Below are 18,084 nucleotides of genomic sequence, written 5' to 3'. Positions count from 1 at the left end.
TCAGATGTAATTGAAAAGAAGTAATCCAGTTAAGAGAAAATCCATATTTATTAAAGTTTCAAAGGTCTTATAACTTGTGGTTATAGGGCAGAGGATAAATTAATTAATTTATTTTAATTTATTGACCTATTTTGTGTTGTGATTAATTTATTTGTTTTCAGAAGTTTGGGGACTATTTTAGATACTCCTTATATGAGGAAGATTGTGTTTGAGGACTCCTTGCTCACTCGTAGAGAGAGGCGGAGGGATATGTGAGAAGGCGCAGAAGAAAGGAGATCCGAAAAAAGTAACGTAGAGAAGGAAGGCACGGGAGAGGCGTTTGTTTGTTTTTCGTGAGTCCTAACATTTAAAATTTGGTTTGCCGTAGCTTGTCTAATTCATAGTGAATTATCTGAAGATTGGTTTTTGTGATTGAGGAGTCTGTAGCTTCAATGCGAAGCTTTGGAACTGATCTTTTATTGCTAACTACCAGCTAGTTAAACCCTAAGCTAACACGTGCTAGCTATCAGTACCGAGCTGTTTTCCGTCAACCACGTGGATCAACCTTACTCCATTTAGTTGTCGCTGGACTGGTAAACATCCAAGAAGGACCTGAGACAGTGCTGTGAAGGTGGAGACTCCGTCTTCTAATAGGTATGTGACTAAAAATTAAAAATGGTTGTTCTGGGAAGGGCTTAAAGAGAAATTTCCAATGGGATAAAGTACATTCAGATAGCTCTGAGAATATAAGTTGGAGCATTTTAAGTGATCACAAGTAGGGTGTAATTCTATTCCCGAAGAAACAGCAAAACAGTAAAATTGTTGTGACCAGAAACAAAGATTAGTGTGTTCAAAGTGTCGTAACTTTCTCATTACTTGTCCAGACCTTGAAAGGGAGGTATCATTGCAAAGTTATTCGAAAAAAAAATACAAGAATTAAATGACAAATTTGGTATTAATTCAATATGCATTTCCACATTATTAAATAATAATACATAAATCTACTCTTGTATGCTTGTAGACATCGTTTGCAGCCAATCAGCTTGCTAAATTTGGTCACGTGACCTCATCTTCCAATGTTCACTTCTTGAACAAAGATGCTTGCGAATGAAAAAAACAAACAAACAATACCTGCTAATTGTTATTTTCCCATGAAATATGCAGGAGATGATGAATACAAAAACAAAAATAGTTTAGTAGCAAAATTAGACAACAACTAACTTATCTTAAAAAGCTGATGAGTGGTTTTGTGAACTGCAACTTTCGTCCGTAAAATTTCCTAGTTTGTACTGCACAGATTGAAAACATTCCAGAATCAGGTTAAAGACAAAATTGTGGACTTTAATATCACTAGACGTGCTTACTTGTATATTATCCACCAATCTAGTTAAACTAATTCTAAGAAGAAGAGAATGCTGCAGCCTCGCACACCGGCCAAAACGTCTGGTCTGGCAGAAAGTTCTGGTGCCAAAGCTGCACAAACATGCGCGCCTACTTGATCACTCATCCTGCACCTGCAGGAGAAGGAGCCATGTTGCAGCCAGGTTGGCTAACCTGCATCGTTAAGAGAGACGAAGACATTGAGGGACCGCACGAGTGAACTGAGTGGACGTATTTCTTTACCCAAGGTACAGATTTATGTATTTTTTTGTTTGCTCACTGAGTAAAGTGTTTGATGCAATGTACCCCAGCATTGATTCAGGCCTGCAACATAGAAGACATTAGATGCTGGCTTTAGTTTATGTCATCATTGTTTGTTTTTTTGTTTTGTTTTTGGGATAAATATTGTTTTACAGGAAAAAATAAGAAAATCGGTAAAAATGTAAACTGCTACTTATTTGTATTTCTTTTCTTTTAATTTATTAAAAGGGAAGGTTAATACACATGTTTGTTCTTAGTATAGCTATTCCCTTTAGACTTTGGTTATTAATCCAGTAGTATAATTTGACCAAATTCTTTACTTTTCAAATGATTCAAAAGTAAAACAAGCTCTAGAATCAAGCAAATGTGGCAAGAGGTCTGTTCACGTGCAGCTGAATCAGAGAATAACAACATCCAAAGAGTAGGAGATGAAGCAGGATATCACGCAATCGGCTTGAGAAAGGTCAGTGTATTGATCGGCATGTATGGCTCTTTTGTTGCAAATCAAAAATATCTCTGCTTCTCCAAACACATCTCTACCTCTAAAACCTTCCAGCAGTGATCTGCTCTTTATGAGGGTTCAAACTTGCGGTGCCTCCATTTTCCAAACTCCTGACAGATGCCACACTTGGTTCACACCAGGGGCCAGGCTTTAGAAAATCCTCTCAGAATTCTGTCTGCCTCAAACCTAAAGGTGGTTTGCAGAGCTTTTGAATACAACTTTGAATAAGCAAAATACAAAAACCTTCATCTGACTTAGGTCAAGTGTTTGACACTATCTGTAAGGATGACACAGATTTTATTTTATTTATTTTTTAATGGGGGGAATGATGTAAAAATTATGTAGAAATGCACAAAATATTGAAAACTGAACAAATGTTAACATTGATAAATCAGGGCTCTAGAGTGCGACCAATTTGGTTGCATTTGCGACCAGATTTTTCATTGGAAATTTTTTTCATTGCTAAAAAAAATTCTTGGTCGCACTGGTGCAACTAGTCTTCTGTGAGGAGGAAAAAGACAACCACATAATATTAGTGACTCCAGAAGTCTCCTTCCTGTATGTGTAGCAACCTAATAATAATAATTTTTATTATTTTATTTGAATGTACATCTGAAGCTGCTTCCACACCAGCCACATCGGTGCTTAATCAAGCAGACACTTCCAGAGTTGTTCAGTTTGGGTCCGTGCGCACTCACCCTGTGCCTGATGCTGGCGGCAGGTGAAGCCAGTGAAAACAGTGTTAAAATCCCTCAACACCGGAGCTTTAGCTACAGTGTTTAGGATGGATTCTTTCATCTACCGTTAACGTGACGAGTGTAATTCCAGCGGATTCTGAAGCGAAGGAAACGAACCACGCACTGACATGCAGCTCTGTGCACTTGTGTTTACTAAATTCACGTTTATCGTCGGACACTGCCGCAAGAAAAACAGTTTTGTGCTGCAGCGCTGTCATTATGAGCTTCTACCAAAGCAACGCAGGAAAGAATAGCGCCTTTTTCTGCGTCAGAATCAGCTGATACACGGCAATTTTGTGAAAGGCAGAGCCAAAAAGCCATTTATTCACCGCCACATTATTTATGTTTTAGGGTTAACTATGGTGGGCCTGAAGCTTAGATCACATAAACAAGTTAATCAATGCAAAACCTTATTATGATATCACTGACAATTAAAAATGAAAATAAAATAATAAAAAAGTAAAATCAAGTTTTAGAAATCAAAACAAAATTCCACAAACCAAAACGATTCTAAAAAATAAAAAAGGTAGTGTTTCAAAATACAAAAGTTCATTTCAAAAATGAAAATGAATGGCTGTAGTGATCACAAAAGTTGAAACATGTTCTTTTTTGTTTTGGGTTCTTTTTTCTCAGTTGGAGTTTCAGTTTTGTGAGGCATTTTAAAGTCTGACTCCAACTATATTTGACCCGCTTTTCAACGTGTTTTAAGTTTTAAATTAATTTTTTTTCCAGGACACAATTCCTGCAGAAGGACAGGAGTTCATTAGAGAGCTAAGATGTGTGAGATTGTTGGTGTAAAGTATCCCTCACGCTGATATCTCATAAAATCTTTGTTTACTCGCTCTCTAGCTAGCTTACAGCCCCTCACACCCAAGCTAACATTACAGTGCAACAAAGATGTTGAGCATGATCGTAGCTATCCAGACGTACAGTTTTGATCCAGATTCCAGCTCAGACCAGGAAAACAAAGATGTTCATGGATCTATTTGTCTGTCAGTGGAAATTTAAGAAAGTTTAAGCTTTTTCAAACTGCACAGTTTTATAAATTTTATATACTATATAAATGTAGTAGTTCGTCATTTTGTAGAACTCTGTTCTAAATAAAGGGCTTTATGTTTACCAGTTTGTAACTTAATCATTTTCAAGTCTTAATGCAGATATTGACAGCAAATAAAAAGGAAAGGGACCATGTATGTGTTGTTAAATGCACGCGGTCGAGAAGGACGGTGCACCAAACTTTTGTCCTGGTGCACCTAAGAAAAAGTTAGGCGCACCGCTGCAACCAGTACAAAAACTAAGTCTAGAGCCCTGTAAATGTTGTATTTATTTTGGAAATTGTGCAACTTTAAGCACAACTATGATCCATTGCTTATAGAATCATAAACATAAATACAGGTACATATTAAATATGATACAAATTATTTAAGAAAAAAAAAGAGTTTAAAAGATTGTTTTGAATCAGACACCAAGTACACAAAGGAGCTGTTGTTGACACGATGTGACCCTGTTTGTTAACACAGTGCTGGAGACTAAATGGAAGATGATGGGAACGTTAAAAACAAAAGATTTAAAATCGGACACGCTCCCAAATAAATACTGCACACCTTCACTTACCCCTCCAATGCAACAGTAAGGAGTGTCTCAGTAGGCTGTCGAGTATCCTGGGCAAACCCTGACTGCAAACTGTGAGCAGACAGTATGAGTTCTCCCTTTTCTACTGTATCTACAGTAATAAGATCCATGCCTTACAAAACCAAGTTGTAGTAGTACAAGGTGCAGGTGACTGTGGTGTCAGGATTTGACCTTTCTTCTAAGTGCAGCTTGTATGTGTGGTAATCAGCTCTTACACCGACTCAGCCAGAAAGTTGTCAGTTGTCTGCAATTCTTGCTCCATTCTTGCTAATTCAGTTTGGTCATTAGGGGGCGATTGGGTCATAGCATTACAGCTTATTCCAGAAGAAGAAGATGCCTGAGAGTATATAAAGCTGCTATTTAGTCAGCAATCTATGTTTAGGTCAGGGGGCTGCTACCTTCAGCACCTAACCGGCCATTCGGGTCGATTTCTTACCAACAACAACCCAGTAGGAGCCACAAAGTCTAATTTCATCCTTTAGAAAATATGGATACTGATTTGTATTGATGGTATTGTTATTATGATAACTGCAATTAAACTATTGTTTTTTGGCATATTAAAAACACAAATATACATGAATATAGCCTTTTAATAACTTCCTTTCAAAATAAAAAGACACCCAATGTCATAAAGGATTATTTCAATGCAACAATTGCAGTAGGAGGTCATGCAATTTCAGCTGTGATTAAAACAACAACAAAAAAAATAAGTTTACCTTTCAGTGAGAAATTTTTAAATCAAAAAAACATAATGAAATCAGAGCTCATTAAGTGGCCGTTGTTGTATTTTTCAAACAATAAGGTGCACCTAAAATATTTTAATTTGTTTTAACAATAGAAAATCTGTTTAGAATATAGGGTGCCTAAATTCTGGCAGTGATTATTGACCTCAAATTGTTAATTTTTTGTGGTGAATATTCAAAAATCTTTCAAAATGAAGTAATTGAACTTTTTATTTACTTACTTTTTCAAATGCAAACTTTGTATTTTCTTTAACTACTGAGCCACAAAGGAGGGGTAAAAGAGCCACATGTGGCTTCAGAGCCGCAGTTTGCAGACACCTGGTTTAGGTCAACCGAGCGTTAGCTTTTACTGTCCTATGGGAATTCACATTATATGGTAGCATCAAGCTAGCAGACTTTACCATTATTGATCAATTAAGCTTGGATCGATTCAGATCGATTAATCGATTTTATCAATCCAGCCCTACTCTATACTGACCTGTATGGGACCTGCAGATGTTTTTTTCTGTGAAGGGTGGTAGATGGATGCACTCCAATCAAATTTTTATCTAAGCATTCCTGCTAGCTAACAACCTCTCACAACCCCAAACTAACATTAGCAGTGTAACAAAAGTGGTGAGCAACATTGGCGTTCTCCAGCCATAGTTTTGAGCCAAATGCCAGCTCAGGTGAGGAAAATTAAGACATTAATGTATCCATTTGTCTACAAGTGGATGTATCAGAATGGAGTGGAGCAGGGAGTTTGTGAGCTGCTCGTTTCAGTTTCTATGTCATAACCGAGAGCTTTTTCAAATTGTGCCCCTGATTTATCCCAATTTTAATAATAAAAAAAAAAAATACTCAAAAACTGAGTTTCAATATTAATTTCTCCCCCCACCAAGAGCAGCTGGCCTCATCATCTGGTCCGGCAGCGTTTGTGAGGCACCACCAGCGTACTTGGAGGACTTATTGAGAACAATTGCCAAGAAACCTGCAGAGGCAGATTACCGTGGTTAATTTCAGATGGGTTGCTGCTCTAGTGGGATACGTAGTGTGGGTTTCTTCCACTGACATGCCTCTCAAAGGGGGTTCCGAAAAACTGAAACCTTGTTACATCAGTCCCCTCCCCATCACCAAGATTATCAACCCTGTTGCAATTGGGTTTGATATCCCTTCCACCCTCAGGATCCATCCAGTTTTCCATGTGAGTAAGCTGAAACCTGCAAGAGCCACATTTCTCCAATCTGCTCCAGTATCCACTCCTTCACCTTATGTTGTGGATAGAGGTCCAGCCTACACTGTCGGAACTATTTGTCTCCAGGAGGGTTGGTTGAGGTATCCAGTATCTGGTCAAATGGGAGGGTTACAGTCGATCCGATCCCCAGTGGGTGCTGGAATGCCACATCCTCGACTGGGACCTGATCACTTTGATCGCTTTAGCAGGACCTCCCTGACCAACCATGTCATCCATCTGGGAGCTGGAGGGGTCATGTTCTGCTTATTTTGTTTCAGCTTTCTGAGCAAATTGTCTTTGACTCGGCAAACCTTCCTGTGGACCCTGTTAATCAGTCACCCTTCCCAACACCTTATTAATCCGTCTCTGCCTGTTTAAAAAACTTTGCCTGAGGCTTCAGTGTCATTCAGTGTCGTCTCTGCTTCTTGACTAGTTTCCTGAGCCCTGATACTTTGTTTGAGCAAGCATTTTGAGATTAAATTATTTGGACCTATCTACAAACGAACTTGTGGTACTTGTGGTACTGCTCCTGGGTTTTCCAAACCATGCCATTACAACGTGTGACAACTTTACCCCACAGGAGTTCACGTAAGAGAAATTAAACCCTGACCTGTCCACAGAAAATATTCTTCAAGTTGGAAAACACATCAACTAAATATTTCCATCAGACAAGACACTCCTTCAATTCTTAGTAACATTTGTAAAATGACAATTGCGGCTTTGCTTGTAGGTGCACTGTTTATTTTTAGTAGTGTTAACCATTCATGGTTAGTGAGCAGTTTCTCTGAGTCACTCTAATTCTACAACCCCAGAATCACTCATATTAAATTGATGAAGAATAAAGGGTCCAGGGAGAGTTTGGGGTATGTGTGACTCATGCAGTGGTATGTGTTTGTAAAAGTGTCATTGCAAAGCGTGGTTTGAGGTGATTGATGGGGGGGAGGGGGGGGTGGTTTTCCGTATTCCTTTTCCTACGTGCTCTGAAAGAAGTGTTACATCCTGAGCTAAAATACTCTGCAACAAGCCGTCATTCTTTGCATGATTGTATTGTGTGTAGTTTTTTTTTAGCATTTCACATTTTCCTTAAACCTATTTCTTTTTTTCTTTTTATTCCCTTTCTAAGTCAATCAAAACTCATGAAATGACAATTGTTTTTGCTTTTACACTTCAGAAACACGGTTCTGTGTTATAATACAACTAGTTCCTGCTGGCTGTGATCCACCGGCTGCTTGGGACAGCAAGTAATAACGGAGGAATTAATGATCTAGTCAGACTTATCTCCTTTCAGGAACCGGCAGGGTTAAAGGAATGATGAGTCTCTTCTAGTGAGCAAAGGTTCTCCAGGGTGAAGCCTGCCTTCACCTTGTGATATTCTTGGGAAAGGCTTCTTACTCCATTCCATGGTAAAGATTTACAGATGGATGGATGGATGGATGGATGGGGGGTGTTGCTCAAACAAAGCAAAAGTACTAGAAAGTTATCATGGGTGTATTTGCATCTGTCTGTTTGCATGCTTTTTATCAAGTGTGTGTTTGCGTTGTGATTCGGTGACCATAAAACTCCACAAATTTGAAAGACTGGACTTCTCTGAAGGATGGCTGTTTTTTTCTTAGAGCCTGTAAAGCGCAGGACAACATCTACCTTGTAGTCTGACAGCAGATGAACGCCCACACCTGGTTAAATTGCTGGCACTGTGAAGAAGTTGTAACTACAAGCTCTGTGAAGCTAACACACCAGGCACTTGACCCACGTTCAAGAACGAACTAAATGTGAGTTCTTGAATGTGTATGTAGCCCATGGTGTTTACACTGGACATGCAGATAGGGACTTCTTCTTCTATTTCTTATTTTACTGTTTACTAGCGCATGACTGCCACCTACAGAAGAGGTTATGTGAGAAATGTCGAAGTGGTGCAAATTTTTCAAATCTTGCTGCAGGCTTTAATCTTTCACAGCCCTATTTCGAAACAGTAGGCGGCTGTATGGCTCAGTGGGCTAGGTGTAGTGTTTGCACGCAGGAGCCCTTGGTTCAATCTCCGGGGTGTCTACTGATCCCCATATAGATTGGGTCCTTAGGCAAGACCCTTGACGCCGCTGCCAAACCGGGTCCCTTCAAGTACAGGGTTGCGTCAGGAAGGGCATCCGGTGTAAAAACTCTGCCAAATCACTGATGCAAAACAGTAGGTGCTGTTTTCGCTGTGGTGACCCCAAAACTGGATAAGCCGAAAGGTGAAGAAGGAGATTTCAATACAGTAGATGAAAGATTTAGTGTCATATAAACATGTATTGAATTACAGCACTTTGTGTACGTAGAGTCCAAAAACGGTTGTAGAAACTTGCGTAAATGTAAGTGTTTTTAATGCAGAAGCCCAAAATGCGTGTTTCCATAGACTTTTTTTCTATTGGAAATGGGCATTTTAACGTGTGTTGCCACAGGGCGGTGTGAACACAACTTGAGCTGTTAAAGACTTTCCATCATTAGTTGTCAGTATCTATTCTCTGAAGTCCCCCCATTTTAGTTTTTTTTTTTCTCACCTTGAACTGAGCTCTATGTGTGCGTTTCTTCAAGCCCACTGCTTTCTGTAAGGCTGCATCTCATTTGAGAGCAGAAAAACCCACGAGGACTTTGACTTATTCTGAAAGGGAAGGTTACAATCATCTGAACCCCCCAAAAAGTCCATAAACGTGAACTAATTAACATGCTTATATTTAATGTTACAAACAATTCATCTGTAAATCCAGCAAAGTTCTTTGATGTCAGATGGTGACATTCACTTCAATGTTGACTTTTTTTTTTTAAAGCGGATGGGGTTTGTATATTTAAAAAATGAGAAAAGGAAGTTTGTATTTCCAAGATTTTCTTCACCATAATGTCCATATCATGGATTCACATGGACTTAAATCCTTTGTTTAATTTAACTGATTTCATGGAAGATAAAATGAAAACTGTTCAAGATTTAAACTTTTTTTTAAATTGGATGCTTTGCTAACTTTAAATGACTTTAAAAGACAAAGTAAGTTGTGAATGTCAGGTTGGAAAATGATTGTCTTTGTAAATGTATGTAGTGAGAATCTTTGTGCTTGCACTTGTTGCATTGTGGGCAGGCTTGTGGTGAAAGCTTGTCGGGGGATAAATTCAGAGTTTCCTTTCCCCTCTCTGCAACCGCAATGGTTGTGCTTCTTGTGACAAGGTTTGGTTGAGGAGGGGGAGAGGCAGAGGGGCTCGCATTTATTAAGAGCAGAGCTCAAAGTCTGAAAGCTCACAACTTCACAGAGAAGAACAGATACAACTTGTCTGCTGCGCCGAAAATTCTTCTTAATTCAGAACTTATTCAGAAGGGGATTTTATACTGATACACCTTGCGATCTGACTGAGGACTGAGGGACTCTAAGCTCCAAGTCGAGGAGGAATTACAAGGATGAATTTCATCCTGGTTTCATCCACACTTCTGTGTGTTATTGCATGGATGAATTCAATTCAAGGAAGTAAGTAATACTCAAAATTTTCTAAATGTCTCACCTTTTATTTGTCATTGTTAAATTAACTCTTTTATTTTTCATCTTTTTAGTCCATGGTATGGTGCACGACTGCAAATGTCCCAAGCCAACAGACACAAAAGTTCATAAAACAAAAATTGTCAGCTATACCATTCAAGAAGAAAGCATCTGTAATGTAAGAGTTGTAATGTAAGTATCTATATTTTTAAAACTTTACTAAACACCAAGTTACCAGGAGATGTTGAGAATTGATTTTTTTTATCCCAATAGCTAACATATTAATTCCTGATAAAAGTGTGTATCTGATATTGTTAACTGAGTTGAAATATCTTTGTGTCATGCTGAAAAAATATTTGAGCACAAAACCAAAAGGTATTTCAAGTGTGTTGTATATTCCTAACAGCTCAACATTCATTGCAGGTTTCTAACAGTCAAAGGAAAGACAATTTGCGCTGACCCAAACTCCAGTTGGACAAAAGAAGTCATGAGGACCTTGGATGAAAAGAAACCCGTGATGGAGGCGCAGAAAAAAGGAGCAGAAAGTACCAAAACTCCATCAAGGTATACAATGACCCCAGCGGCGACCCGATCGACAGTGTTCACATCGACCTCGTCTGTGTTCACATCAACCTCGTCGGTGTCCACCTCGACCCCTTCAGGGTCCGCCTCAACCCATCCGGGGTCCGCCCCGACCCATTCAGGTTCCACAGTGGCACCAACCGAAACAACAACAGCAGCATCCACATTGGCATCGTCCACTCTGAAACCAACTGCAGCGCCATCGTCAAATCAGGCTTCAGTCAGAAGGCAAAGAGGAAAAGGAAATGGAAAGCATGGAAACAGAGGAAGACGAGGCAGAAATGGAAGAAAAAACAAAAGGACAATGAAGAAATGGCAGAAAAAAGAGGCCCGAAAAGAATTACAGATAATTCTTCGATACAAATAAACATAACCCAATTAAAACTTACTTTGATACATCAGAGGGACACACCCCAAACTATGTAAAAAGTAACAACATATATATACATACATACTTACATTCTCCCACATACAGGCACATATACATTATGTTCATGTATTTATATCACTATAGAGAGATATTTTTGAAATTTGTGTCAAATGAAAAAAATAAGAGTTTATACGGTCCTGTCTTTGTTAAATAAATGTTTTCAGAAACTGTTTTTGTCACAAGCATTTCTTTTTGCTGTGGTTTTCAGTCTTTTTTGTTGTTGTTCTAGAACCAACACCAAGTACATTCTGAAACCAGCTGAGATTTGAAACGCATTCTCTCACTTACACCTCCATCCTGAAGGTGGATGTGTTTTGAGTGTAGGGTTTTGGGTGGAATAATCAGACACACCAAAGTGTCTTAAACAGCTCAAGTGGAAAATCACATGAAAGAAACTTCTGGCAACCATGAAGATGTGTTCATAGCTGTTGTGTATCTGAGTGGATCTCTAAATGATAAACTTTGCAGAACAGGAAACCAGCTTAGACATCTCTCTCATACAATGTACATGACTATCTCAGACACAGAAAACATGAGAAAAGTGTCTTCAGAACTAACCTGTAGAGACAGGGATGAGAACTGCATAAACAAATGCCTTGTTAGTTTAAAGACTTTTACTATTTGTCGTAGAAGTGTTAATCAGACCAGACTTTCAAAGTCTCACCAAATCTTAAAATCTTTTATTGAACCATCCAGACAAAATTAAAGCTACTTATGAAAGTAGAAATAATGATGATAAGAATCCTGTGCAAACACACACCAGTTTACGGACATTCTGGAAGGTTAGGGTGATTGTTTCAAAAATATGTAAAACATTTAATGTTTTTACCAAATGTGACACTGAAGTTCAGTTAAAAGTCACAGAGATAGGTCCCCAAAAAGAATTGTTATGCAATTAATAAGCTGCATGACTGAGTGTTTAGTCATGAAAGAGCTCAGTGGGGGGAAAACAAAACCAAACAAACTGTTGGAAAATGATGGGGTGTAAAATCAAATGACGTAAGACGGTTAAGTGTCAGAATTCATTATCTTGATCTAATTAAAATACAAAGTGATGGGCTACAGCAGCAAAAGGCCACACTGGGTTCCACTCCTGTCAGCTAAGAACAGGAAACTGAGGCTACAATTCACACAGACTTTACAAAATTGGACAATAGAAGATTGGGAAAATGTTGTCTGGTCTGATGAGTCTCCATTTCTGCTGCCACATTCAGATGATAAAATCCAAATTTGGCATCAACAACATAAAAGCATGGATCCATCCTGGCTTGTATTAACAATTAAGGCTGGTGGTGGTGATATAAAAGTGTGGGGGATATTTTCCTGGCACACTTTGGACCTCTTAGTACCAATTGATCGTGGTTACAACTCCACAGCCTGCCTGAGTATTGTTGAGGACCCTGTCCATCACTTTAAAATCACAGAGTACCATCTTCTGATGGCTACTTCCGGCAGGACAAAGCACTGTGTCATAAAGCTGGAATCATCTCTTGAATATGAAGATGACTTCACTGGACTCAAATGGCCTCCACATTAAGATCTCAACCCAATAGATCACCTTTGGGATGTGGTGGAACTGGAGATTGGCCTCATGGATGTGAAGCCAACAAATCTGCAGCAGCTGTGTGATGATATGTCAATATGGACCAAACTCTCTGAGGAATGTTTCCAGTACATCAATGAATATGTGCCACAAAGGTTTAAGACAGTTCTGAAGGCAAAAAGGAGTCCAACCCTGTACCAGCATGGTGTATCAAATAAAGTGGCCAGTGAGTGTGTCAAACATTAATTTGTGTATGACATTTCCCTCTATGACCTCTGATTACTTGCATTCCCAGGAAATGTTTTTTAAGCAAACATTCATTAATGACATGTTTTTTTTACTTCCTACAACCTTCACCTTTTCAATATTTCATAGAAAATTAATAATAAAGCTAGCCAAGCTATAAAATATAGTCTCTCTGGTGTGACATCTCAAAATATCTATCTATTCAGCACAGCGTCTTTTTTGTTTCCCAAAATATATTAGCTGGATTTCTTTGTTTCAAATAGGAAGAAATTGTGATCTGAAGCAAAGAAATCCAAAAGACGGCTTAGAGTATTAACAGACACAAATGCAAAAAGGGGAAGTCAACAACTGATAACATGCAAAGATAGCTATATGTGTGAGACCACAAAACAGTGTCGGATCATGTTCGAATAGAGATACCATTTCAATGCTTGCTTTTGCAAGATAACACTCTTGCAATTAACTACTCTTTGCAGTCTTCTTATTTTGTGTTGGTAACTTACTGTTTTGCTATCTTGCCATAACTAAATCTGTTGCGTCACTCCCCCTCCTTCCCTGAGATAATCAGACACTTCTCCTTGATTGAAACCAGGTGTGTGAGCAGGTGGAGGAAATGAGCAGTCAAGGAGACTCCTCTGCTGTGGGCATAAAAGCAGTGGTGTTTTCTGCAGAGGACACTCTGAGCACATAGTTTCATAAATGACTGCCAGTTTTCCACATGCCCAGGTATTGCTTCTGCTTTTAAAGCATCCATGCACCTGTACCATCTTCAAACAAATAAAAGCATGTAAAAGAATCAAGGCTGAGTGGAACACTGTCTAATATTGGGAACTGGAAGGAAGCCGGTCAAGTCAGGCAACTCGGAGTAAAAACAAACGACATGACAGTGGAAAACTGTTACTGCAACCTCAAGCTCGCTCCTGCTCAAAGCCTGCCACCCAAAACCAAGCTCGCTCATGCTCAAAGCAAGCCACCCAAAGCCAGCTGCCCAAAAGCTTTACGTCACTGGCGATCATAACTGTTAAGAACCACACTGGCATGCCACCTTCCCTTGGGTATAAAAAGGTTGGAACACATGTTGGCTTATAATTTTCCAAAAAAACTTAGAGTGGTTCAAACTGCAAAATTGCTTCATTCCATGGTCCCTCTGCCATTCTCTCTCTCTGTTCCGATTTTAAAGTCATGACACTTAGAGTAAGAAAAGGAAAAGTTGAAGCCAACATGTGTACCCAGAAATGTACACCTTCCAATCTTTGGCTTTCTTGCCAGTCTGCCTGAATGTCAGCAAACATGTCTCATGACAGAAATGTTGGGATGACTGTAAACATGAACCCTGGATGAGACAAAGTTTAGATTCAGGGTTAAACTACCAAGTGGGGCCTGGGCATGGCTGTGATTCCAACCCACATCACCTTTCGGGGATGGGTTTATGTAGTGAACACATGTTCCACACTCAAGTGTGGTCCCACTATGGTTTTCTCAACTCTGTACTGGTGTAATGGTATGAAACAATGTTGGGTCTTGACCCATAAGAGCCCAGACCCATGTTTCCTTAAATAATAACAATGTGGGATATACGACAGACCAAATGGATCAACAAAGTACAATTGTTTTTTTTTTTGTTTGTTTGTTTTTACTGATGTCACCATCACTTCTTAGGGGTTAAGAAAATACAGTTCTATGGTAGTTTGTCAGAAGTCAGAGTTCTCTCCTCTGGTCACTGACTGGAGCAGTCCCCAGACTATTGACTCACTACATCTCCCAGTCACCTCAGTGCATAGTCCCCGGATGCCGCTATTGCATGCATTACCAAATGTTATTGTCCTGACCTGACATTTTGTTTTCCTGACCCTGTCTCTGTTTTGACTCTGTTATTCTGCCACCTGCTCTGACCCACGCTTTAACTACGTTAACCGAAGTCTGATCCTTGAAACTTCTATGCTTGTGATTGACCTCTGCCTGCCCGACCCTACCTTCGCTTCATGGACTTATAGTGGAGTTTGACTCCAACTCACTCATCTGTTCAATAACCTGCTTCACTTGGATCCACCTGTCTGCCCGCCTGTTTGCAACAGAGTGGTTTACTAACACAATTTTTATTAAGCATACAACATTTTCCAGACAGTTGTTCCAATTATTGAATGGGAGTTTTCAAAATTCTGGGAAAAAAACAAATACATGACTTTTTAATACTGTTTTTGGCCCCTATTAGAGCCCGGCGTCTAACGTGACAAACGCCTTTAGGACTCGGCATCTACTACAGAACAGCCACTATTGGAAAGGTACCTTTCTTTACTTCATTTCTTATTTATGATTGGGTCTCACCACCTATTTTGGTGTGCTTATGCACAAACTTACAATAATTGGATGTAATGTATTATTTTTTATATTTTGTCTCACACAGTTGCAGTGGTATCTACTTTATTATAAACATCACTTACCAAATTCAGTTTTTAAGTTTGGAGAAGTTGAAGAATCTAAACTCTATATTCCTATAAAATACAAATTTAAGTTGAACACAAAACAGAAACTTGATGCATTGTATTCAAATGAATGAAAAAACAAGAATAATGAATGACACCTTTCGATGACAAAACAAAAAGAAGAAACACCCAAACTAGTAACCTGTAGATAAAACAATGTTAAAAGTTTTATCTTTTCATTCAAATTGCGGTGAGACATTCAGTTTGACAGCTCATAGTGCATTGCGTACTTTTTCCTGTTTCACAGTTTGTTGTTCTATTTGTTGCCACAAGCCTGCCTTTGCGCTTTAATTACCACATCCTGCTCAAATGAACGAGAGGACAGTGTTGCTAGTGGGTCATATTCAGTAGAATTCGATTTCCTCTCTTCTTAGAAAATGTAAAACATTGTGTATAGAATGTTTATAGATTGTATGTCACTCAGCATAGTGACCATGGTGATTAATACTGGACATTTCTGGATTGTATTGTAATCTTCTCTTTCAAAGACTTCTAAAGTATTGAAAACCAGACTAACGTTTTCTTTATTTCTTAAATTCAGCTGTCTTCCTGTTAATGGAGACAAGACGGTGTAAGCACATCACCCCAATTTTGTGCTCACTTCATTGGCTGCCTGTGTCTTTTAGGATTGTTTTTAAGATTTTACTTCTGTTTTTTAAATTTCTACATGGTCTGGCACCTCAATATCTTTCAGAACTTTTAATTTTTTTGTCGTCAATGTCAAGTCCTAAGATCTGGAGATCAGATGTTTTTAATGGTTCCCAGGATTCGGCTTGGGACCAGGGGAGAGAGATTCTTTTCAGTTGCTGGTCCCAAACTCTGGAATGCGCTTCCCTGTTATGTGTGGTCTACTTGCTCTGTAAGTCTCTTAAAAAGTCAGCTTTTTAACCAGGCTTTTAACTCATGAGCAGATTTAGTGGGCCAGTTTATTTTATTTTTTTATTGTGTCTTATTGCTTCGTTGCTTTTGTTGTTTTATTGCTTTTTCTGTTTCTCTTATTTTATTGTTTATTGACTTTATTTCCATGTTCAGCACTGTGGTTGTTTTCTGCCTTTATAAGTGCTCTGCAAATAATACATTGATTCATTAATTGATTGATAATAATGACTTTATGAAATCCAAGATTGGTTCAATTAGAGGTAGAGTTGGGCGATAAAGGCAAAAAAAAAAATTCTAATCTCCGATTTTTTTCATTCCAAATTCGATTACCAATTTTAATCGACCCCCCCCCCCATTTTTAATTTTAACAAAGGTTACAGTTGGCAGAATATTTTACAGGCATGTATCGAAAAGATCACGTGATCAGAAATCAGGCCTGATCACGTGGTTGAAGACTCAATCGAAATCGGGCTCCGTTGTCCGATCAGGATCGGATATTTCATTTGTTCTTATTATGATCAACGCTTTATATTTCAATCTTATTATTCCGGATAAATACTCCACTTGGGACTCGGTATCGGCAAATCCACAAAATCCAATGACTCTGAATCGGATTGGGCCTAAAAAAAACATGATCGGGACATCTCTAATATTTTAACAACTATTTTATTTTAACATTTCTTTTGGAAATCGGCTCGAAGACAAAGTGCAACTAAATATGAGCTGTAAAAATGTTTGTAGAACAATGCAGCAGGTGTATTGTGAGCTACAGCTAGCGTAATACTTGTGCTATCCTAGGCATGTGTACATTAAAAGTGGGGTCATCTGGACCCCACAAAACAGCGCACTGAACTTTTTTTATCGTCACTGGTGTCCGTGGCAGACAAAATCCTGTCCAATTGTGTCATGAGAGGGATTACGCATCAATGTAAGGGGGGTTCATCTAAACCCAGCACAAGGGTTAAGCTTCTAATAAAGAGACACACTACACTCATTCGGCAGAGCAATTTTGATAGCAACAGCCTTCAAACTAATTTTATTGTGTGTGGTTTGATGCTCCAGGTTTCAAGTCACAACCCTAATGACCAAAATCTAATTTTTGACTCACCAGTCAAGTTGGCCAATAGACAAAATCTTGACATATTTTTACATGACAAATTGTTATATTATTTTGGTATGGAATTTACAAGGACATTATCTTGAAAAAAAACTATTATGTTTTTAGCTCATCACTGGCTCTGTAAGGTTACAAAGAGACTACTTGTAGTACAAAGTGGTTATTATCATTATATTAATTTATTTTTATATTATAAAATACAGTTTTTATAAATGTACTATGAATTACTGTTATTCTATTTATCCGCCTCATCTTAAAACATTCCCAGACTTTGAACTGATCCTTTGTGTTTACATATAGGAGACACAGGAAATGCTTGTTAGCATTAGCAGCTAGTATCGTAGCATGCTAGCATCAATGTGTAACAACAGCGCTGTCTTTAAATCAGCATTATTAAACATTCTGTTGCTGCTGTAGACCAGCAGCTTTATGCTCCAGTTCTGTCTGGATCAAGTTTAAAATCGCCGCATGTCCGCTGCTGCATCAGCGAAAGAGCTAAAACGCAGAGACAATTAGCGAAGGGAGGTGGTGGTTTGAGTGGGGCTTCTGGGGTCACACGCATTTTTTCTAATCTTTCTTTCCTTTTTTTTTTTTTTTTGAGAACAAGCGTTTAGTCTCTCTGTGCCTCAGTGAAGATGCTCCTCTGCTAGCTGCAGCTTTCATGTGTGCGCTTAGCAAGATACAGACGAGCTGACTTTACACTGAACTACGGAAGCCCAAGAGAGCAGGAAAAATAAAATCTCCATTTTCAAAAAAATAAACTCTATGACAACAAATTTGAATTAATCGATAACATTAAAATGTTGCCCTAATTAGAGGTAAACCATTCACAAACTAGGTAAATAGTTCAGTACATCTGCCTT

At 38.7% G+C, this 18,084-nt stretch overlaps 1 protein-coding gene across 3 annotated transcripts in view; it reads left to right on the top strand.

Moving 5' to 3' along the window:
* The first annotated feature begins 164 nt into the window (after positions 1–164).
* The window catches only part of LOC112147173 (location of vulva defective 1), a 20,188-nt gene continuing 2,268 nt past the window's right edge, over positions 165–18,084 (top strand). The window contains exons 1-3 of one of the 3 annotated variants that reach the window (XR_002919410.2): positions 165–633; positions 1,500–1,607; positions 10,365–10,499. Coding sequence is in view for 1 of the 3 variants with exons in the window: in XM_024273355.2 (XP_024129123.1) it covers positions 9,866–9,932; positions 10,016–10,133; positions 10,365–10,890 (711 nt within the window). In the remaining 2 variants the exon portion in view is untranslated. Of the gene's footprint in view, positions 634–1,499; positions 1,608–9,502; positions 9,933–10,015; positions 10,134–10,364; positions 11,111–18,084 lie in introns of those variants that run through there. The other 2 variants (XM_024273355.2, XR_002919411.2) reach the window with 2 other exon arrangements.

This window comes from Oryzias melastigma, linkage group LG17 (assembly GCF_002922805.2).
Source record: "Oryzias melastigma strain HK-1 linkage group LG17, ASM292280v2, whole genome shotgun sequence".
NCBI classification, from domain to species: Eukaryota; Metazoa; Chordata; class Actinopteri; order Beloniformes; family Adrianichthyidae; genus Oryzias; species Oryzias melastigma.
This window is presented reverse-complemented; position numbering and strand designations above follow the sequence as displayed.